At 33.0% G+C, this 24,692-nt stretch overlaps 2 protein-coding genes across 3 annotated transcripts in view; one reads left to right on the top strand and one right to left on the bottom strand.

Annotated features, from left to right (window-relative positions):
* The window catches only part of LOC135142227 (potassium channel subfamily K member 18), a 593,321-nt gene that overhangs the window by 221,768 nt on the left and 346,861 nt on the right, over positions 1-24,692 (top strand). The window lies entirely within an intron of this gene.
* Positions 1,128-8,194, bottom strand: LOC135142434 (uncharacterized). Its single transcript, XM_064074147.1, has 9 exons — positions 8,051-8,194; positions 7,825-7,988; positions 7,067-7,174; positions 6,614-6,748; positions 6,312-6,392; positions 4,982-5,200; positions 1,872-3,508; positions 1,638-1,792; positions 1,128-1,529 (listed from the first exon to the last, which is right to left on the bottom strand). Exons 1-9 carry the CDS (start codon positions 8,118-8,120, stop codon positions 1,138-1,140), a joined length of 2,961 nt encoding a protein of 986 aa, XP_063930217.1. The 5' UTR covers positions 8,121-8,194; the 3' UTR covers positions 1,128-1,137.

Below are 24,692 nucleotides of genomic sequence, written 5' to 3'. Positions count from 1 at the left end.
CAACCACTTTGTAATCTTATGGTCAACATGTCTTTGATTTTAGGAATTATTTTAGTTGCTAGGTATAACTTTAAGTTTCTAAAACCCGTTAACCGATGGCTAGGAAGACATTTTGATGGTGTAGGGCACAGAACAGGTGTAGGGTCAAGGATATGGTTCATTGTGTTCTTTACTTCGTTTTTCGTGTTATCAGTCGTGGCTATGGCGCTTGTTTGAAGTGCATCGGTGGTTAAGGTTCAGGTATTATAAAATTGTGAGACAAGTTCAACGTTTCTTTTTTAACCTTACATTATTAAGGTTGTTAAGTTTTTTTTTAAAACTTAACAACTTTGTCCTATTTTAACTAGGACAAATCAAGTTTAGTTAGGACAAAAAGAGGATAGGTTTAGGATTTTAAGACAAATAAAATAAGTGCCAAAAAGATTCATTTGATATAACACGGATTTATTTTCGGGTCTCAGGTGTTTGCCTCAATTAATAGTATAATAATAAATAATAAATAACTTTTATTGCCCAACAGATATACAATCCTTTTATAGGACAGTACTAAAAAGAAAAAAAAGTAGTACATACGATAATACTATAATAAAAAATATAAAAAAAATATAGTAATATGAAAATAATAATAAACTTACTTAACTAAAAAAAAAGGTATATGCTCTAGAATCCGGTCTCTATTTTTTAACATATCGATATATATATATATATATATATATATATATATATATATATATATAGATATATTTACTGTACAAGTCGAGATCATTTAGTGATATTTTTTGTACAAGTAGAGATCCATTCTGGCAAGACGAGATCCAATTTGGATCTCGACTTGTTTCATGTGTATATCTTCACCAAACAATTTTTATAGGTGGGGGAAGGACGTCACTGCATTATTTGTCGGATCTCGGATTTCACATTTTTATCAATTTTTATACGAGAGTAGTTCAGGTGGGCACACCAACGAGGGCGCTGCAATGCTCAGGCTGTATATAACATTCTATCAATAAGTCGAGATCCAACAGATCTTGCAACATCGCAACAGTTTTTATTATAAGTTTTAACAAAACGACGGCGATTATTGAATTACAACAGAATTAAAATAGTAAAATGACAAAAAATAGGAATATTACAATTTTATTTATTTTTATAAGTATTATAAATATATACTTTAATTTGTACCCAAGTCTTGTTCATAAACAAATCAAAATTTTCCTGTTGTAATTTTAAGCATTCCGCTTTTTTCGGCGAAATTTTGTTTTTAATATGATTCTTAAAATAATTTAACATTATGGACTTTTGCTTGTCGTTCCATGTTCCACGACATTTCTCTTTTTTGGGTTTTTCTTTAGATATCTTTTTCTTTTTGAGTGGAGAATCATCAGACATAGTTTGAGCTTTGTGCTTGTTGGTTTGCGTAACGTTAACACTAGTCACAGACATAGTTGGCATGTCTAGTCTAATTCTTTCATCTTCTTCCTTTGGTTCATCATGTGCGCTTTTTTCCTCCAAATCATGGTCCTCTGATTCTAAAAAAATAAACAAGTCAAAAAACTGGTTATTATTTGTTATTTTGTTTATGTTATTATTTGTATGTTTTAAACTTAAAAAAAATTAAAATAATAGCGGGAAGTTACCACTTCCAGGGTCTTCAAGAGATTTTCCATTCCACGATTCCAATTCGACGTTGATTTCATCAAGAGTTTTACCCTGATTCTGGCTGCCGACTCCCCTTTCCATCATTAGAAGTAACTTGGCTATTTTTGCAGTTTGAAAAACGTCCTGTGGCATCCTTAAAAAAAGAAAGATATATAGGTTCTCGAAATATTGTTATTTTTACATATCCACAAGCTATATACTAAATATCCTACCTATAAAATTGTTCGTGGGTTTTTTTGGTATGGCCCATAAAGGTGGCCACTTGCTCCATTTCAGTGTCATTAAGGTTTAAAATCTGTAGGACAGTTGCAATTTGTTTTCTAAGGCGAGAAGAGGTTAGAGTACCAGGATTTTTGGCCCCACATTTGACTGCATATCTTCTTAATACGGCTGATCCATCCACCCATTTAGTTGAGCTTCCTGTTAACGCGAATAAAAATGGATTCTCATGCGGTACGAACGTAGTTTTTCTTCTGACTGATAGAAGTGTTTCTATGTATTTTTGTACATTTTTTGAAAAAAGTATCGGAACTGACCGACTTCCTTTTCCCACTGTGGTAATGCGTTTAAAATGCTTCGATAATTCTCTTTCACATTCATTTAGGGAACTAAGGCACTCCTCTTGGTTGGTACTTGTTGATATTCGATTATAAGATTCTAATTGTGTATATTGTACATCTCCGATTCTCTTCCTATTTAAAATTATTGTCAGAGCCAAAGCCGCTTCCGTAAGTTTTTTGAATGACGTCAAGTTTTCTGAATTCGTTTCTAGTTCTTTCACACATGTTTCCGCAATTTCTTGCGTATAATTTCTGAATAAAATAATATCCTGGGTTACTGGTAATTTCTGCGGATTTATTGATTGCTTTTCATTAAGGTCCTTTAGTGCCAGACTGCTCATTTCAAATTTCCAGTTAGCATCGACCAACTCCCGAAATCCCTTAACATTTTTGAGTGCTATGTCATAATCGGTAATCCCCAAAATAGGATGTTTTTTTAACATAAGAGTTTTAGCTGAAGAGCATACAGCTAATAATATTGTTTTCATATGAAGAGCAAGAGAAGGCGCTTTAAAGGATCGCTTTGCTTCATTGTAACCCGAAATTATGCGGCTGGCGGAAACTACTTTATCAAAGTGTTCAGGTTTTAACACTTCTAGCATGGAATTAATTTTATAAATATCTTGAAGTGGAATGAGAAGTCTTCCCAATTCCCTCACTTTGTTTGATACCGCATTTTTGATATGTGGTCTTTTATGTTTGCGCAGGTAGTCTTCTGCATATTGACAGATTATTGGGTCACTTTTTCCGTTTAAAGATATTCTGTCAGCACGCATTTTGCTAAACACTTCGCATTTCAATCTTGATTTTTTTAGAAATTCTTGACGAGATTCAGTAAAAGCAATCATTGTCTGACCCTCGCTTGCAAAATTGTGTTTTTGATTAATCTCTTTATTGTAACAGCAAGTAAGGGCGTGCCTCCGTAGAGATTTTTTTTTGTATAATCCTTTACAATAAATGCATGGAAGGTAATCTGTTGGGAGAATTTCATCATTTTTACTTTGTATTGCAGACGGTCTTTGAACCGGCCTCGTTATATTCTCTCCTAGTACTGTAAAATTCCCTTGCTTTCTTATGAGATCAATCATAATTTTTCTTTTGCGTTCACCTTTTGGCTGTTCAAGGATTTTTCGTACACTTTCTTCTTCTGCATGTTTTCTAAAAAGATGTCTTGAAAAATTAGTGACGTCTTTATCACAGTAAGAGCAGCGATCCTTTTTGTCCCATACTCTTCCCTTACGTAGACTGTGTTCCACAGGATTTTTATGAATTGGTCTTCGAGTGGAACCCTGAAAGAATGGTATTTTAACATCATAGAGTAAGTTGCAAGAACTTTTTCCTACTCGTTGCTATGGACGACGTCTGGCAAAAGCTATTTCACAACGTCGTCAATACCAACGTACGGAAAGAAAGACAGATTGGAGAAATGTCATTAATTTGACTTTTGTTGTGGAAACTTGTTTGCATTTTTTCTTCAGATATTAGGGATAACGAGTAGAAAAAATTATGTGAGACACACGGCCACAAAATGTTTTGCGAGTGCTTGTGTTGTTCCGCCTGGGCTAGCGTCTCTCGGCTCCACATTATCACTCGCACTCGCAAACATGCATTTTCTGGTCTTGTGTCACAAATAACTATTGCTAGACGTCGTCCATAGCAACGAGTAGGAAAATAGTATATTATTAGCCAAGGTTGCAAAGCCAAGCATTCTAGACCGAGCGCAAATTAGAAGCCGAGACTCGCAGTGTCGAGGGCTCTGAAGGGCGAGGTCTAGAAGTGGCTTTGCAACCGTGGTTAATATATTATTTTTTTCACTAGTAGAAACCATAAGACAATAAATTGAAAAAATAAACGTTCAATTTTTTGACGCAACATGATTTTATTTTGATTTCTAATCAAACTTGATCTAAATCTTCAGCACAAAGAAAACCGTTTACACTTGTCGCTGAATTAATCATTTTATCTTCCACCGTCTACCAACTACCATGCGTATACTCAAGTAATGTTAGTATCACACATTTATTCATTTTTTAAGAAATAATCACATCAAGTATTGCGTACATAACCTCAATCTTCTTTTTGAACCCGTGGTCGCAAAATTTGAAATTGCTACCTCTAAATGAGTGGACATGCTTCATAGCTGCTAGTGAAAACAATTTTTTTTTCACTAGCAGCCATGATCCATGCAAATGTCGACTCATTTAGAGGTAGCAAATTCAACTTTTGCGACCACCGATTCAAAAAGAAAAATTGAGGTTATGTACGCAATGTTTGATGTGATTATTTCTTAAAAAATGAACAAATGTGTGCTACAAACATTACTTGAGTATACGCATGGTAGTTGGTAGACGGTAGAAGATAAAATGATTAACTCAGCGACAAGTATAAACGGTTTTCTTTGTGTTGACGATTTAGATTAAGTTTGATTAGAAATCAAAACAAAATCATGTTGCGTCAAAAAATTAAACGTTTATTTTTTCAGTTTATTGTCTTATGGTTTCTACTAGTGAAAAAAATAGTATATTTGTTATTAACCACGGTTGCAAAGCCACTTCTAGACCTCGCGCTTCAGAGCCCTCGACGCTGCGCGTCTCGGGTTCTAATTTGCGCTCGGTCTAGAATGCTTGGCGTTGCAACCTTGGCTAATAATAAATATACTATATTCTCAGGCTAAAGTGATACGCGCTATAATGTAAAAACCTCGTATTTCTGATACATAGGCTACGTACTTATATGAATGTATTCAATAAAAATACGCATACCGATAAATCACAGTCTGATGTAGGTAATGGTTTTGGACTCGTTGGGAGTGGATTTTTCGCGTCAAGAGAACTTTCAATACACTTGACAGGATTTGATGACTGACGTTCCTTAGAAGCGGCATGAAAATATATAGGTGATTTTCGGGGGATAGACTCGCTTATCTCGGAATAATTATCTTCTGAAGTGACATCATTCTCTTGATTGGGCTTCCAAGAAACCTAAAAGTAATGATATTATCATTGGCAATATTTTATTTTAAATGTAATCAATTGAAATTTCTAGAAGTTTTTTATACAGTAGCGTTATCATTTTTCAGCAAGGATGAGAAAATTTTGAATTTCCAATATAAATAGTTACCATCACTGAACAAAAAAACTAGAGCACAGTTGATAACTAGATCATTTTCAAAATCACAGAATTTTAAACATATAAACTGAATAATTTATCCATCCATCTACTTTAAACACATAAGTTGGGTTTTTGTTAAAAAGTATTCCCATCATTTTATGAGATATGGTTGACACCGGATGACATTACGAAAAAAATGATTCTGAAATGGGTTCGGAAAACACATCGATTAATATTTACTAGCAATCAAAGAATTTCGCAGGTTTCGTTTTTTAAATTGCTGCCCCAGTTTCAAGAAAATTTTGATAGAAATCTTGTTCAATTTTGATGATGCGGCACTGATTATAATCTATTTGCATCATCCATAGTTAAATACCGATTGTGTTCTTTGTGTTGTTAGCTTTTTTAACTACAAAAATTTGAGGCGTATATCTTCGCTTAATGCGTTAATAATTATTTTTTACGTCACATCTGTCAAACTTGTAACAATAAAAAAAATCGAAATAAAAACGTTTTTCAATATTTGGCGTGTCCAAAATGTGTCTATTATGCCTTGTCTATTATGCAGACGTGTACCCTTTATTGAAAAACGTGTTTATTATTGTTATAAGTTTGACAAATATGACGTAAAAAATTAATTGTCCGATTCAACATACAACGCCAACATACGTCTCATTATGTGCATATCAGTGACGCCGAATTAGGTCTGGATTTTGGGATTTTTATCCTTGTATTAGAATGAATAAAAATTACTGGAAATGCCCTCAACTTATTTCAGAGATGTTGTGCTTTAATTTTCCGAACGTATTTCAAAATCACCCTGTATATCTGAATTTCATTTTTAAAATGTAATTATGATTGTCGTTTCGTGACACAATTGACAATTGTAAAATTTCCAATTTCCAATTTTCTTTGTCCACTGATGGTACGTACCTACTTAAACGACAAATCTGATATTCGATATTTAACTACTTCGCTTACTGATGAATCTGCAAATAGGGAACTCTCCGACAAATGCGAATTTTCGTCATCACTATTATGATCTTCCTTTTCGGCGGAATTCTAAAACACATTATTTTGTATTTGTTTTCGTTAAGTACTGTGTAGGTCTTGAGTGAAAAATGGGCACTAAAAATGCAGGAATTAGCAGTGAAATTGCCCATTTTTCTACATTTTTTTATGCACCAGTTGGCTATTTTTGAAATAAAATGATAATTTTCACTATAAAACTTACTCTGATTTACAATATTTTACATACATGACTGTTAGAACAACATACATACCAGAAGTTGATCGTTACATGTATGCACCGCTTCTGTAGTAGTTAGAGGCGTTAATTGGTTAACAGGGTCTTCATGATTTTGAATATCATTTAAAACGCTATTAACACTATTCTCAGATCCGGTTTGAACATTTCCCTAAAAATACGTCAAATCTATGTACAGAGTTCTAAAGATTCATGGAAATTAATTTAGGTACTGTTAAAATATCAGGCATATTTTTTTTAGCTGCACAACTTATAGAACCGTTAAGGGGAATATGTATTTATCCAACACTTATATTTGTACATTTTCGCTAAAGACAAATAGTTCTTGTAAAAATTTGTATGAAATAGGACGCACGCCTGTCGATGATAGAAAGCGAAAAAATCGCTCTGAAAGTATTCAGTCAGACTCGAGTTTCAATAATGTTGACATTTTACAACTGCATTAGGAAAATTACTTTTTACTACATACCTGAAGATTGTGGTCTAACGTTGAGAGTTGTGGGCTAGTTTCAAGTGGTCTTAATTCTTCAAGCACACGTTCTTCAAAATTTTGATTATCATTTTCCATATGGTTGTCCTAAAAATTCGTTAAAATTTTATAATTGAGTTCTGTCCAATTTTCGGATTAGGATGAACTAACCCAATAATTTTAAATTTAATGAACGTTTTTTGATGGTAACTAGTTTTTTAAACACCAAAAGACGACTGCCCTTGGTGCCATGTTTTAAATGAAGTACAATATTTCTATTCAATCTTCTTTATAACATCTTAAATAAGAAAAAAAAATCTGCGGCAGTGAAAGTCCTTTTCTCAAAAAGTACAATTTTTATTAAAAACAATTAATGAAATTTAAAGCTGTTTGTGTCCAAAACCGAAAAGTTTCTAAAAAATTCCCTTCTGAACAGCGGTCTATTTAAAAATAATTTTATCTGACTTACAGGTGGGTACTCTAAATTAACTCGTATGATTTTTGACGAATAATATACTAATAATTTTAACTTTTATCTACGTCGAACAGTGGACTTTATAATTTTTTTATATATAAGATATAAAACAAATGCAATAAGGGTCGGTATCACCAATGTTAGTTAAATTTAACGGATGATTAACTACTTAGATATATTTGTTACAACCATACCAACAATTGTTTTTAACGAATGATTAAAGTTAACTGAAATTGTGAAATCCATCTTAATTGTATTAAATCGATAATTCAAATATACGTACCTTTTGATTACAGTATGAGTTATTCAATCTTTGAGCCAATGGTATTTTTATTTTCTTTGCTGCTTGCCACTTTTTAAAATGTGACCACGGGTCTTCTGCATATTGGTCTTCTAAATAATCATAATTATATTCGTCCGAGTGTTCGTCGGATTCATCTAGTTTCACTGTTAAAATGCGACGAGATTAACATTAACAATGTAATAATACCATTCTTATTTTACTTTACCTTCGTTTAATGGTACATTAGATTTTCCACTTCTGGCCAAATATACTAAGTTTTTTCCACGACTTATCATGATGTCGAAAAATTTTGCTTACATCACCACTGACTATCCACTCAAAACACCAAAACTCTGAAAAACTACGTAAATGCACGTGCAACTGGTCTCTTTGCGCAGACGGGCCAAACGTAACTCTGGCAACGTTACCGGATCTCATGTTTTGCGTTTTACATCAATGTATACATTTCTGGATCTCGACTGGTTGTGTTTTTACAAATGATCTCGTTTTGCACAAATTTTGTCAAGAAAATTAAATGTTAAAAATGTTTTCCCCTCTGTGGGGGTGTGAGTTAGACAAGGTATTGAGGCATTTTTTGTAAAATATATACTTTAAAAAGTATTTTTATTATAGTGGATCTCAGGTTGTCCAAAGTTTATTCGGATCTCTACTTGATACAAATATATATATATATATATATATATATATATATAAAACATTCATAATTAACTGGCCCCCCCATTTGGTTTAATCGGTTTATATTGTATTTATCACAAAGTAAATTTATTTGTCTGTGTATTGTCTTGACGTATATATTGTAACGAAATGAATTTTCGCGGTCCGGAAAGCGCGCAATTGTGAATGTGTGAAAAAAGCTGTGAGGCTGTGAGAAATCAGGTGTTGAAAAAATGTTGTGTTGGAATTTTCTAGTGCGGAACCCTAACACCGTTGACCGTAAGTACCGTTTGGAGTTTTCTGCACGTTTTTTCCGATTTTAGAGCCACCCCGGTGTTCCCTCCCCAAATAGGGAGCTGGCGCTTCGACTCGTCCGGTGGTGTGAAGTTGACCTCATAGTCTAAGTCGGCCAGGTGTGTTCGTTTTCGGTCCAGGGTTTGCCATTGAGGTACGCCACCCCCACGTGATATCGGCGAAACTCCGGACCGTCACCGTCTCTCGGAGTTTCGTCGCAATATCTCTATTCTATTCTTTCAGTAGTTCCATTTTTGAGACGGTGTTGTATTCCAAATCTGTTTCCAACGGCTAATGACAAGAAAGATGACCCTAGATTTCTAGTTTTGGGGCTGCATTTGTCTCAAGCATTATTTCGAGATTGTATACTTTAATCCAGAAGATATTGTAAACGAAGCCTCCCAGCATTTTTCCAGCAACATAGAACACAACATAAATGATATTTCCGTCAATCGTAATCGGTAGCATAAGTATTGCTGATGATTTACATGTCGCCACGAAAATGGTAAATCACATATTTAGTGCTGGAGCTAATGGGATACCCTTCTTCATAGCTAAAAATTGCATACAACATTCTTTTATCGGCATTGATAGCCACATTTCTTCTACTTTCGGAAAATTTAAGAATTAATATTATAGAATTATAATTTTTTGATAATACTGAAATTGTGGTGAAGAAAGATTTTAGAATGCTAGACATTGTTATTAGGAATTTTAACCAATTCTGAAATAGCAGTTGCGTCAATATTCTATATTCAACATGTCAGTCAATACTTGAGTACCGCACAGTGATTTGGTTGCCCATTTAGAGTTATTTAGAGTGTAGAGACATTTTTGGAAGTATCTTGTATCCAAGTACGGTATCACAGTACTTATCCATAAAGAGGCTTCCTTCAGTCGTCTCTTGTGAATAGGTTCCAAGTCTTTCCGTTTCAATTAAGAAGGAAAATTCTTATTTAACAACAGATACAATAAAATAAGATAGACTGTGTGGGAATAATAAAACAAGTTAACTTTATGTCACCTTAAATATACGAAATTCGATTAAATAACACATTCTACTTGAGGACACCTCGCATCAATTTGATTGAACCATCTCCATTATACATATATTATACAAATAAAATATACTCAACGGCATAGCTTGTGATTATCATATTCATCATGATAACTTAAACGAATATTTGAAAATATTGTACGAAAAAGATATGACTGCTTTACTACGTCAATGCGACTGATTATTCCATGTGTCTGTTTGTTGGGAAATCGCCATCCTGCTTCCAATCAAACCACTTAGGAAATGTATAGGTTTAAAGTACGACAAAAGATAAATGCAAACACCGTCAATTATTCTATGAAGGGTATTTAGTACTTTAGCCCGCAACCTGCAATACAATCATTGCGCACTACTAGAGAACAAATTCGATCCTGGAAAGGTACAAGAGTAGCGACTAATTTTGATTGACAGCTTTACACAGGGTACAGCTTCAAAAGCGACTGCATAGAGATTTTACAGCGGCAGTACTCATAATTGGAGTCGTTTACATTTATCGTTTGCCATGATATATAGATTATCTGGTTTTGTATGTACTTTATGTACACATACGTCTCATTATATTGCGTGGTATTGTCTTCCTGAATATACTTGTACGACTGAAATAATAATAAAGTTAATAAAAACGTTTTTGTTATAAATTGATAAATATTCACAGGTTGGGTTTTTGTGCAATTTAACACTACAATAACTCTAGGGTACCATATACTCACAACAACTTGACAAGTTGAACGTGTGTGGTTATACTAAAAGGCCTTATGTTTCAAACAATTTTCGTCTTCTGTCAGTTCAGTTTTTAATCGTACGTTGGTTTATTTCAATTTTTATACTAAAATATTCTAATTGCTTTTCTAAAATTGGTGCAGGCGCTAAGATAAGAAAAATCTTGTTCGTTCCTCTAAAATTTCGCTACAAGCATGATTCGTGCTCTTCTACCAACACTTTCCACCTCTAAAAAGCCCCTCAATTCATTACAACACAAGCCAACCGTACCGTCTTCCTCCTGAATCTTTCGCGATAACAAAACCGCAGTTTAATTCAAATACGAAAATGTTTCTTTCGCGGAAAACACTCCGCAGCGCGCTTCGATTGAATAAATTCCCAGTGTGTCTCTACCCCTTTCAGATCGTCGAAAAGTCGAGTCAGCAACATTAAGCGCTAATGTCCTTAATGTTGTATCGACGTTTACGTCAAGGGGACGCTTTCGTCTTTAGCGCTGCGTCGTTGATAACGCGCCAGATAACCTCAACGTGTACTACCAGATGTGGGGGTTTATAGTTTGTGCCGCGGGCAGTTTTCACTTTACACAGAAAAAAATTCGAAAATCCCGCTACGCGCATTTCTTCCAAGACGATTTATCAGGCTTTAAGTGTGTTCGTTTCCTTGCGTACACGACCAATTCCGACCCGCGTAAATTTATAGTTGGGCGTAATTAAAAGAACCCCTTTGTAATTGATGCACTAATTAACGACGGAGATTTTACGATATTAATAATTCAAGGTTAATTGCTAGAGACGCGGAAATCTTGTGATGAATGGGTTATCGAACTAGGGGAGGCGTTTCATCACTGAGCGAGCACAAATTAAGAGTCACTTTTAATCGGCGTTTACTATTAATTTGAAGTTGATTTGAATTCAGCAGAAGTAGGTATTAAAATAAACGGCCGGCAATTTTTTTAAATTGTGAATAATTAGGAGCATTAAGGGCTCTCTTCGCACTAAATTAAAATATTCGTCAGCCAAAAATTTAAAGTATGATGGAGTTTTCTATTGAAAATTGTTATTATGCAGACCCATGTTGAAAATCCAGGAATTTCCAGAACAAACCACAGAGAATTCAAACCTGGATTTTTATTAACAGATTTGATATCATTTATATTAATAGTTGATAAGACTCAAAGAAATGCCATAAACCTAAATTGTATTAAGCTGTTAAATGCTGTACCAATTGTAAATTTTTGGTTGTAACAGTGGCGGCCCGTGACCTTTTGAAATGGGGGGCACAATTTGATTGATGAGTTAAATATGAAGATATAAAACAGGTTGCTATATTAATAGACTAAATTTTGTGATGGAAATAATTACAAAAATACTTTCAATAAAAGTAAAAAAGTATTTGTCGACATACCTTTTTGCCCTGCGTCAAAATTTTACGTTGATAGTATCTAAAAGTTCATTTTGAACAGTTTTAGACGTTCCTCTAAAAACCGTTAGTTCTTTCAAATGATTTGATAAAGCAGAGCCCAATTCAGCCGTAAAATTAATCAGAGCTCGAAATATACCTGGATATTGTGATTCCCTACTTTCGTTATATTTACGTAAAACAAGTTCAAACACTCCACAACATTTTATGCACATTATCAATCACCGTAATATGTGGCGATTTTTGTTGAATATTATTAATATAGGCGGTGTGTAGTTGTTTCCGAATGTCTATATTATAGAGAAGATTGTAACCCACTAAGTGATGCAAATGAGTTGCACTTTTTTCATGTTTTGTTGCTCTTTTTTTGAAGTGTCGTAGATCATCTACACATTGTAAAGAAAAACCAAAAGAACCATACTGTTCTAGACATTAAGAAGAAAGTCACACGGGCTACGTAATGTAACCCTTTGTACTGAACAAGGGTACAGATATCGAAACATGCAAACATGACTGTCCGAACTTGGTTCCCACAATTTCGTTTTGTCAGATTATGACAATAGCAAAAGACGAAGCCTCGATTTTGCCAACATTTCTTATGCTTCCCCAAGTTCAGGCTGCTGACATCACACAGTGTTATTGTCATAAGTTTTTAATTGAAATAGCTCAAGAATTTGGGAAAATAGTGGTACGATTTACGGGTATTAAGATCGACATGGGTAAAACTCAACAATCTATTCCTCAATAATACAAATTTACACTACTAACTACTCAGCGAAAATATAACAGTGAATAGTTCCGACTTAACTTGACTTGTACTTATATCTCGGTTCGGCTGAAATAGACTAGACTAGACTGCTCCCGACGGTGGTCCCTATTTAAACTCGTACGTTTCTTCTGGAGGGATTGCGATCGCTGATTTCGAGGTTGTTCTGGAGTCCACCATCGAGACTTCCGGAGACTTCCATTTTTTTTTTCGAATGTCGCCGTCACCGATGATGAGTCACCGGTTCGCCATACATACTAAAAAACTCATTGGCGTTATACTGGAGCGGCATATGAGTTTATTTCGTAACAATATTTTATCTCTCTTATGCAGTACCTAATAAGATTAGTACCTGCAATCGCTCTAAGGCTTCATAACTAAATAATGAATTTATGAAAACAAATTTGCAGTCTTTACCTATTCATTTCAGTACTATAAATATTTTCTGTGATTGGCATCATCAGCATTTTCACTATATACCGACAGATAGGCGTTTTGGAACATTTAATGATCCTACAAGCACAGCAAATTTTTATTGATCGTTCAAAATACTCTATACAAATGGACAGTGAGCAATTTACTTAATTTCGTTTTTAATATCAAATCCGTCTCGTATTTTGATTACTAATTAGGGAAATTTACTAGTGATTAGGGAAACCATCAGTAATTCGTGTCAAGAAAGTCAAAGACTTAGGAATCATTTTTTCAAATTGATATATTTATATTATAATATTCTACTTCACAACAACAGTGTGGGTTAAACTGACATCCTGTGCTAAAGCATCACTTTTGGGGTGAATGAATCTGTAGTGAACCTGTGAATTGTCATTAGTCATTAATCAATAATCACTCATTAGTGGTGATGATAAAAATATATTCCAACGGAAAATAAATAAAAATAATCGCCATGTAAAATTAATTCAATCTAGAAAATTTCATTTTTACTTCCCGAGCATAAGTTAACGAGCTATTGTAATCGAGTCCATCGGGTGACTAGCTACTTAATATTTTCAATTTTTCAATATTTTAATCAAAATATATTCGTTTATACCCTACAAAAAATTGATGACGGTATCTCAAAATTTTGCCGAATAAATCCTGTCTATAATGTGGAAAATATGGTGAGTCTATATTTGTGACTTATCATTGCATGAATGTTTTTTAGAATTGCTTATACAGGGTATCTCAAAAAATTGATAACTTAGTCAATTTATTTTGGAATACAATACTGTTATTATTACTATTATATTGCATCTATCCAAATTTATGTACGTATCCTTGTAAAAATGCTGATGGTGTCATCACAAAATTTTGTAAGAGAAAAAATCATTTGAGACATATACGTAGCATGCTTTTTTACATTTACTTTAACATTGCATACATGTCTTTATTTCAAGTCAGGGGTTCTCTAAAAAAATTAATTTCGCAAAATCAAATTTTATAATTTTTTCGAAAAAGCTGAATATCTTTTATTGTACTTTAGAGGCTACGGAAGTTCTGTCGAACTAACCTTAGATCGATTTTTGTCATCAAAATTGCCTAACTTATGTTTTTACAGTGTGTTGAACGATAAAATAAGTTTACCAAGGATGTCCCTATTTTGCTTCTGAAGCTTATTGCGCTTGAATTTATTTATGTCTGCTCCTAACAAATATTTTAGATGTGTTGACTAACTTAATTAGTTAAATAATTGATTTTTCTTAATCTAATTATTTAACGTTGATTATGAAAATAGAGTTTACTCTAAATATTAAAATTAAATATTATTTAACAAATAAGAAACTGAAAATTTACTTCAGTTAATCAAAGTTTTGACTCGCGCAGAGAATACATTCAACAAAATATACGAATTTTCGCCGCATCGTACTTACTATTCGAAACATGCATCTACATAAGCATTGCAATGGAACAATTTATAGAAATGAGGTTTGTTCCTCCAGAGAATAGCAGAACGAGTCGACATGCATACAGAACAAGCTATTATTATTTTTTTTTTAATTTACCTTATCCCAATTTGCTGAAATCCGAAAATGATTTTTTCCGTTCATAGTCTTTAATAAAAGGAGTTAAAACGAGATTATTGGTGAAGATTACAGCATGTTAGAAGTTTGTACATCTTCATATTTTAATTTGTTAACAATGCTCTAAAGTTTCTAAGTGCACTAGAGAAGTTTGGTTTGAAAGTTGTAGTGCAAGTTTAGTCACGTCATGGACATTGGCTTTATCTGTTTAACCGCATACCACCGAACTATGAAAGCAAAATCCTGAAATTCCCGATTGTAAAACAAGCGTACACAAAAAATATTAAAACACCTCTTCAGTTTTAAAAACACCGATTTCAATGCCTCGTCGGTATGTAAAATATTTAACAAACAGCATACCTAAAATTGACGACTACATCACCCGTGAATTCTTCAGATTCAGCGACTTTTTTGTGTTTTTTAGAGAGATGCTCAAAGCACGTTGGTTCTCTTTGATGAATCGAGAATGAAAAGGCAATTCATTCAGAATTATTCTGCCCGAAATTCAAACCTCGAAATTATCACAATTAATGTCTGCTGGGAGGGGACGCTTGTTAGAGTTTTGCCGGCTGGTTATTTCTTTGAATAACAAAAATAAAAAACTTCGTCGAAAAGTCGGTACGAATTCGTTTTAAAGCGGCTGAAAATGGTATATTTGGTATTAGAAATGTACATGTGACAGTTTAAAAAATACCTACGCATATACTGTTTTAGAAGAAATTAGGACTTTCTGATGTAAGGAAGTGGAAAACGAAAACACAAAAAAATACATATATAAATCTTGGACCTGGTTGAAAAACACTTTAATTCCTGTTTCCAATGTTTCCACGGATAATTTTTTGCACAGTACACCAATAATAATTCTCCAATATTGACATACGTACAGCGGCGGGAAGTTAAAGTCGATAAATACTTTTGTCCGACTGTAAATATTGCTGTTATTATTGTTTCATATAACGAATGCTAGGAAACCAATGTATTTAAAGTGTGAAATATTTTAAAGTCAAAAAACTCACTGGATGATAAAAAATAATGCCGGAGTTAAATATAAAGCACAAAGCAAGTGTAATGGCCCTACTGAAAAGGGGTTGGTTGGAAAAAAGAGAGGTCGGAAGGTTGGAAATATCTAAAAGCACAGTGCAATCTAGAAGGAACCGCAGACATTATCTTGAAGGAAAAGTAGGAACTGACCGAATTTTTACAGAAGATGAGGATGAGGCACCTAATAAAATTTTTCGAAAATAGCGCATTTCAATCTGCTGTAAAAGCGTAGTGTGAAACATTTTCAGGTTCCCATAATAGTATTAGAAGATTTTCTCACCATCGAAATTATTGCGCAGCTAGAAAATCATTTTGAACACAAGCTAACAAAGGAGAAAGAATGGAAGATTTAGATTTTTGGAACAGAATAGTGTTTTCAGTCGTTTAATAATATTCGCATTAGGGTATTTAGGTTTCCAGGCACTGGATATGAGGAACACTATACGCAGCATGTTAGAATGACTGGAGGGTTTTCTGCAAATGTCTAGCGATGGATAACCTCTAGAGAGCTAGGTGTGTACGCAAATATCGAATGTAGATTTAATGCAACGGCTTAAAGCGACACTTTAGAAAATACCACGTTACCTTACCTTCAGTAGATGCAGAATTTGCGAAACGTAGCTTCATATATTAACACTATAATTGTCGTGTCCATGCAGCTAGAATATTAACTGAATGGATGCAGTAACAAATTATTCCCTTGACCTTCCCGGAGTGCGGATTTAAACCCAATCCCAAATGTCTGGGGTTCTATGGTCGATAAACAGAAATAATAATTTTTTGCCACAAAATCCTTTATTGATTAGAATGGAAGAACGGGTTTATTCCCGAGTATGTTTTAAATTTTGATCTGTACCCAGAAGGTTGGATAGCGTGATTGCGAAAAATAAACATTTTATTTTTCATTAAAAATATGAAGTATATTTTACGTAGCGCTTTTACATTACTGATAAATATTTAATTAGTGGATTTCTAGTCCACATACTACCAGTGATTCGGATTTATCAAAAAAGATAAACATGACCTGAAGGCAAAAATATTCTAAAGGCTGAATATTATTTCAACTCACTGTGGAGAGAGTAAAGCATTAACAACGGTAGCGTAGGTAATAAAAGCCTCCATTAATAAAATTAGCGAGAAAGTCATGAAAATGACAACTGGCTGCTCGACTTTAAATTTCCGCCACTGTACAGACGAGCTCAGTCAACACATATATATCCTGCGTCTGAAGAAGCAGACTTATAATGCTGAAATTGTATAAAAATAAGTAAGGCATAAAGGCAAACAATTGACTATATTTTAGAGGTGATTTGCCATTTACAGAAACGTTTACATCGCTTCTGCTATCTGTAGGTGGTTTTTATTATACCTTACTTAGTTTGAAGACAAAATAATTAAATCTAGACAGTAATAAAGGCTGGTCAAACCCTCGTATGCGATAAACTCGATGAATTAGATTTAAAAAAGTTTCTCTGAACAGATTCTAAATGGTGAATATGATTCTGATATCTTTCAGACTAGATTTGAGTTTAGACCGAACTAAACATTTCAGAATATTAAGAAGAAGTCTGTTCTTAGGACACCAATTCCCCATAGTAGTGAATCTATTTTGAAGAAGAATGAAATCATCTCTACCGTTTATAGCTTGGTATCATCTGCAAAGAGTAACTTCTGTGATTGTATATATATATCTATGATGTCAACGGACCCAAATTGGATTTCTAGGGTATCCCAGATGTGGGTTTAATAACCTTGCAGAAAAATTTCGATATTTGACATAATGTTCCCTATTTAATAAGTGTGAGTTAAAAAGAGTTAACAGGGAATGAGTAAAACTTTACCAAGCAACGCAAAATGGTCAATTTGATCAAAAGCTTTTTAAAAATCTACGTAAACGATATCAATAGTGTGTGTGACATGAGTAATAACGCGTATTGTGAGTGCTTCGTGATTAGGAGCGATTTTTAGTTAAAATTTGAACTATTAATTTTCAATTTCAGTATTGTCCTACTAGTTAGGATAAGTATAATTTACTTCTTCTTCACAAAGTTTTTCTGCTAGGGCTCTTGTCCCGCTAGTTCCTTACATTGTATTCTAGGCGCGAATAGCAATTCATTTCTTTTTTTCTTTTTGTTTCTTTGACTGATAGTACGGCTGCTATCTCTATCGGTTAATCGAACCTTTCCCAATCCATTTATTAGGAAAAATTTCGTCCAGGTAATCTTGCACAATTCTGTAAAAATTGGCGAGGGGCGCCGTCCTGGTGGAACCTTGTGAATAAACATTTGATTGCTATGTTTTATATTTGAAAAAATTCAAAACAAGAATCTATGAAGCAAAGAAAATTACTCGTGGACCACTCTGTATACCTCAGCAATACACCCTGTAATAATTAAAATACTGAGCAAATCTAAATCATTTTATATATATTGTTTATATTCATTCATCATGTAGTACGGACTGTTACATTATTAACTTTTTTGAACATCTTAACTCAGTGCCTTTTTTTATGAATTATAAAAGATTTACTCTTAATAGGAGATTTTAATTTACTGGATTTTGTTAAATGGTCACAACACAAATGAAGTTCTCAATTTTTACAGCTTATAATAATTTTACACATTTCTTTAATTAACATCAATTTAATCAAATTGTTAAATACATAAATCGATCATTTGATCTAGTACTATGTAACAAGAATTGTCGAATAGAAAAAGCTCGTACCTAATGTTCTGATTCCTGAAGATAGGTATCACCGGACCCTCGAAATCAATCTTTACGATTTAAAGAATCAACAAAAGAAAGGTTTTTCTCCAACAAAATCGTTAGACTATAACTTTAAAAGGGTGAATTTTCATCAGTTATACCACGAACTTGCTTGCGTAAATTTGTTTTTTTTATGACACTGTTGACATGGATATTGTGCTAGGAAATTTTTACGGTAAAATTTATAATATACTCGATAAGCATGTTCCAAGAAAATTAAATTCTTTGAGCTCGATTCCACCTTGGCCTAATGGAAATATTATCCGATTAATGAAAAAGAAATTATAGGTCTGAAATAAATATACTTAAAATAAATCACAGACACAATTTTTGTAATGTATTCAAAGATCTACGTTTTCAGTTAAAACGTGATATAGAATCGGTAAGATAAGACTACATTTGTTGACTTCATATCTTACAGACAGCTTTCGCTTTGTCCAATACAGGAGATTTAAATCAACATTATTTAAACAACTAGCTGACCACGTGAACTTCGTTTCACCTACAGTTTAATTTTGAATCTGCAAAACCGAATGCTTTGAAATCTTGCAGACGTTTTAAACGTTTGATAAGCATAATAAATTTTTATTCAAAATAGTATATTTACTTATCCCTTCCAAAAAATTGATGACATCAGCCCAAAATTTTGCCAAATGAATTCTATCTAAAATGTCCAAAATAGGATGAGACTATACTTGTGATTTAGCATTCCATTCATATTTATTAGTTTTGCTTATAGGGGTGTCTCAAAAAAAAAAATCATAATATAAGAAATATTGCAGACGTTTTGAAGTTACTGTTTGACATGGTAGGTTTTTAATCAAAATATATCTGTTTGTCAAGCCCAAAAACTTGATGACGTCATCTCAAAATTTTGCCGAATAAATGCTATCTAAAATGTGCAAAAATATCATCAGTATATTTTCGTAATTTATCATTGCATTCATATTTTTTAGATTTGCTTTTGCAGTGACTCAAAAAAATGTATGGATCAGTCAATTTATTTTGGTGAATAACTCAAGAATTGCAGAAATAAATACTTTGAGATCTTGCAGACGTTTTAAAGTAATTGTAAGCATGGTAAATTGTTAAGAATATTTATTTATTCCCCCCAAAAAATTGATGGAACGGCTCACTCGATTTTCACAGATAATTTTGATCACGTTTGCATGAGCTGTTTCTCTGTCATGGTTACGTTTTGTTGTTTATTAAAAAAAAATTTGAGAACAAAATTATAAAAATGATAGATTTAGGCAACGTATTGCCCGAAAATGTTAAAAAGGCAGCCAATCAAGCATTAAACAGTTTAAATAAAGTTATTTACATTTATTGGTTTTCACATTCATTGTTTTTCAATTCCTTTTCAAATGTTGACAATTGACATTTCGGTAAGGTAAAAATAAAAATAAAAACTTTCGAAAATTTACATACAGGATACAGTTATGATTATGACTTTTCTACCAGCCAACTTTTATAAATGTAAACAGGTATTGAAAAAACAGAAACCGATAAAACAATTTTAAATTATGATATATGATTTCACTTAATTCTGGTGAGTGCTTTAATTACATTGGATGCGTAAAACAGCAAATATTTTAGCTGTGGTGGTTAATTAAACACTCCTATTTATATTTTATATTTTCTTTGATCCGTTGGTATGTAAATGGACTTTGGGTGTTGACCATTATAAAGTAATATGATCAATAACAACAATAACTTATTTCTTCATGTCAATGGCCTCGGAAATATATCAGTGAAACATGCCAGATTAGTCGTACTTAAACGCTGTAGCATAAATCCATGTTGAGGAAATATGTAGTGTTTTACACCAAAATATATGCGTTTGTATAAGAGTGATTCGAAGACTTTTGAGAAGTTGCTTAAAAATGAAACAAATCTATATAGTAAGTGACGTTACTCACATCACCTTTTTTTTATTTTAGGTGAGGTTGATGCTTTCTTCTAGACATCCGTAAACAACGAAGTCTTAAGCATTAAATTAAATATATAGTAAAGTGATTTTACAAAAATTTGAGCGCAGTCTTTAATAAGGAAACTAGGAATGTCGTCAAGTCCCATAGTTAGAGAATTTTTACATTGATTCAACGCGTTTGAGTTGTCGTCTTCTGTCATATAATTTAAAGAAATGCACACGGTATTGTTGTCTGGTATTTCTTTCTGAAATATGGGAATCGGAACTGGCATAAACATATTCAAAATATTCGCATCAACAATAGAGGTCGAATTACTTGACTCGCGACTATTCTTATTTTTCATCACACCAGGAATTCTTGAATTATCCTTTTTGTTTTCAATGAATGCCCAGAAATTTAATGTTTTTAGAAAGAGAGAGTTCAATGTTTGTTAAGGAATTCTTATAACTTTAGTAATTCAGGTTGTAAGTGATACGACAATAGTGCTTAATGAGGTCATGATAGTGAGATGTTTTAGGTTTTTTAAGGTTTGAAAAGTCACACTGTATAAGCAATTATAAAAAAATGAATGGAATGATACATAGCTTAAAACGCTTGCAAGATTTTAGAGCTTTCGGTTCTGCAGTTTCAATCTTAAATTACAAAATGGATTTTTTTTCCAAAAATCTGGATGTCTAAGATAAAAACTCAATAGAGATTTATACACATGAAGTAGAGGAGTATCTTACCTTATAAAATTAAAATAAAATAATATTTTTGTAAATTTTGGAGATGACGTCATCCCATTGGTGGTGAGGACGATTGGTCAAATTTTGGTAGTAGTCTATGCGACATTCCTAATATATGTTCATACAAAATCTGAGAACAATCGGCTCAATAGTTTCCGAAATTATCTGCTAAATAAAAATGGATACAGGCATCAGATAACAGACAACAAGCAGATGGAAACGGGAGACCTACTTTTTCGTACTCATGAAATGTCCAGAATACGTAAAAGTAGCGATTCGTCGGATGGACCTTATTACAATACTTCCTTTGCTTATGCGCAGGAAGCAGAAATGGTATGAAATATCCGAGATGATTTTGAAATTGTATTTCTGGTTGCGTCTTGAATTATTTAGGCGTAGACCTTCTCGTGAATAACCCTGTATTGATTGAAAGTGCTGGGTGAAATGAAGCGCTTATTTTGTTGGGACACACTAAAAACAGCTGAATGCATTAATTGTTGACATACTAATGAAAATTCTGCTATGTAATGATAAATAAACCGATTTCGTGAACTTACTCTGGCTATTTTAGGCTGTTTGCAAGACGGTTTTGATTACAAAAAATCGGAAAAAAATGAAGTCAAAGCTATGTAATTCGTCAATTTAACTGTATGACCGTAGTGCGTTCAATAGGTCTTTTTAAACCTTTATATTTTCGATTTTATTATATTACTCCTATTAGTTTTAATAGGTGAGACAACCAAGACAACAGAATGTGAAGAACATTCTCGTATGCAGTGGGAAAATAGCCACAAGATATGTAAATATTATTCGGTTCAATGTATTACTAAATATTTGACCCAAATAAACATGTTGACATTTTACAAATAGCTCAAGTGACAAATATTTCTTAGGACGTGATAACTTATATATCAAGACGTCAGTGGTTCTAAATGATCTAGATAAACTACACATCATTTCAAGACTCAAATAAAATGTGGAAAGCCGCTATTAACAATAATCAAGGAGAAGTAGAAACAATTTCACCAAATCAGAAAAATGTGTTTTCCAAATTTAGTTTCTATTATTGTTTAAAAAAACTTGCCACAAACTTTTCAACACATTTTTCTTTAGTAGTCCACATCAGTCAGAAAACTAATGTATTTATAAATTAAAACAAAAATTACTGTGCACACTTCCTTATCAACTGTAAAAAAATTAGTAGAAAGTTGTTTCGACAGAACTTCCCCAGTGCAGTGCACTGCTGTGCAATACTAATAACCACAATATTGTATTTCCAAATTTTCGGGAAAATGGAGTGAGTCGTTCTTGACTTGATCAAGAAAATAAACTGATTCATTCATTAATTTTTTTGACCCACCTGCTTAAGCAAATCTGAAAAAACCTGATTGCAGTGATAAATCACAAGTATAGAGTGATAACATTTTGCATAAATCAGAGAGGATTTATTCGACAAAAATTTGAGATAAGATACAGAACATTGTCATATTATATTTTTTCTTATTTTAATAATGATTACACTGTAAATCTTTAAACGATTTATTTATAGTAAATGTATGCAATTTGACTATAAATTTCACACTGTTGGAGTAATTTATTTTATACTTTGTCAATTTTAACTGCTTTACGTCAACCGCGCGAGTTTGGAAAATGGCATTTCTCGGACTTGCCCAATAAAGTAGTAAAGTAGTCCGGTAAAGTCTTTCTATGACAGCGCAATAAGAAAAAAATAAAAGAAACATGTGTCAAAAATTTGCAGATCGTCCAATTTCGCTATTCGGCAGGTTTTATCAACACAACTGTCAACGCAGGCGACGATTTGGATAATGAATATTGAAAGTACTAAAATCAAATGGAACAGATTTTATTAACATACTACTTATATATTGTAAAAATTAGTTTGTCCATCAGAAATATTGCTTGGTTCACCAAAATACCAATTTCCTGGTGTATCAAAACGAATTCCTCGATATTCATCATTATTTGGAAAGAGACCATGTGCTAAAAGATTACCTTTTCCATCGAAACTACTAGAGCATATTCCTTTTAGACACCGTGTATTACGCTTATGTTGAAACGGCATATCAGACAATGAATTAAGTATATCTGATAACTGGTTTAATACACATACTATTATATTCAAACTTTAAATTTGAAGCGGACTGCTATTGATCAAAGGTTTTTGGTGTTACTCATTTCATTTGATTCGTGACCAATGAAAAATACTATTTAAGATTCGTTTTATTTCATTTATTATTTTGAATTCTGTATTCTGTTGGATTATCTTTAACACCACATCTAGGTTTATTAACCAAGTCAAGTGTTTGTGGATTCAATATTCCATCAGCAGGTAAATTATAGAATTCTTGAAACCTTATTAAAGATTCACTTGTTTCTATTCATAATGAGTCATTACTTTTTAAATATCCAAATTGCTCTAAATAGTAATATTCATTTCCAAGCCTGATGAAGTCAGTCCAGAGATGAAGTCGAAAAATAAAATATATCTCATTTATTAGAATAAGAATCGGTTTAGGCTCAGGAATCAATTACCGTTTAATAAGTGAACTTGTTCCAAATATTTTTCTCTGGGAAAATATTTTACTAATAAATTCTTCTTCGCGTAAGTTTATTTCTTTTTCATTAATTTATTTTATTAGCCTTATATCAATGGAATAACTGTCTACAAAATTTATAAATTAGCTTATACAGGGTGTCCCAGAATTCGCGCCATTCCCGTGAATGACATGTTCCCTGTCCCGAACTCTGCCGTTATTCGCAAAAAGAATTGTCCAGGCTTTAACCGTGTGAGAACTGGAAGGCGCTTAAGTTGAGCAATAGAGAGGCTGCTTTTATATCCGAACGTTTCTATGTTCAAAGTTACCTATGCCAAGAACAAAAAATCGGGTAATACTAAAGTTGAATGAATTTTTTCCGAATCCCCCTCCGTCAACAAAAGGAAACAGAAGTGTGGTTATAAATTTAATCATTTTGACAATTGTTTGTCATAAACTGTCACGAAGTTCATCACTGACCTGAAGAGACGCTTCTACGCCAAAGATGACTGATTAATGTACACAGAGACGTCAAGGTTTAGTTTGAGGCAAGTAGCATGGGACAGAAGTTATTTCTGCTGCCATTCTAGTTAAATTGTGTTTAACTGGGCTGTACATGTCATAAGAGAAGCTGTTCCATTTCATTGTAGGCAAATAATACATTTATTACTGTTCTACATAGTGTAGATACCGAAGAGCAGGTATTAGAAGTCATTTTCTTCGAGCCCCGTGAATAATGTGTTGTTATTTTTAACGAAAATTAGTACATTTTCAGAATTTACTCTGCATCATATCCCTGATATTAAGTTTATCGTTATTTCTAAAAAAGAGTACCACATGTCCATTCAAAGAACGTTATTTAGTGTACTAAAACATAAATATCGCTTTCGAT

The sequence above is a fragment of the Zophobas morio genome, unplaced genomic scaffold (genome assembly GCF_036711695.1).
Source record: "Zophobas morio isolate AGI-343-1 ecotype UQ-CSIRO unplaced genomic scaffold, CSIRO_AGI_Zmor_V1 ptg000046l, whole genome shotgun sequence".
Classification (NCBI taxonomy): Eukaryota; Metazoa; Arthropoda; class Insecta; order Coleoptera; family Tenebrionidae; genus Zophobas; species Zophobas morio.
This window is presented reverse-complemented; position numbering and strand designations above follow the sequence as displayed.

Excerpts from the sequence above, each read along its gene's own strand:
- LOC135142434 (XM_064074147.1), bottom strand. The coding sequence starts at position 8,120 with ATGATAAGTCGTGGAAAAAACTTAGTATATTTGGCCAGAAGTGGAAAA. Across the intron at positions 6,393-6,613 it reads CATGTAACGATCAACTTCTG|AATTCCGCCGAAAAGGAAGA; the intron begins GTATGTATGTTG and ends AATGTGTTTTAG. Across the intron at positions 3,509-4,981 it reads CATCAGACTGTGATTTATCG|GGTTCCACTCGAAGACCAAT; the intron begins GTATGCGTATTT and ends CCATTCTTTCAG.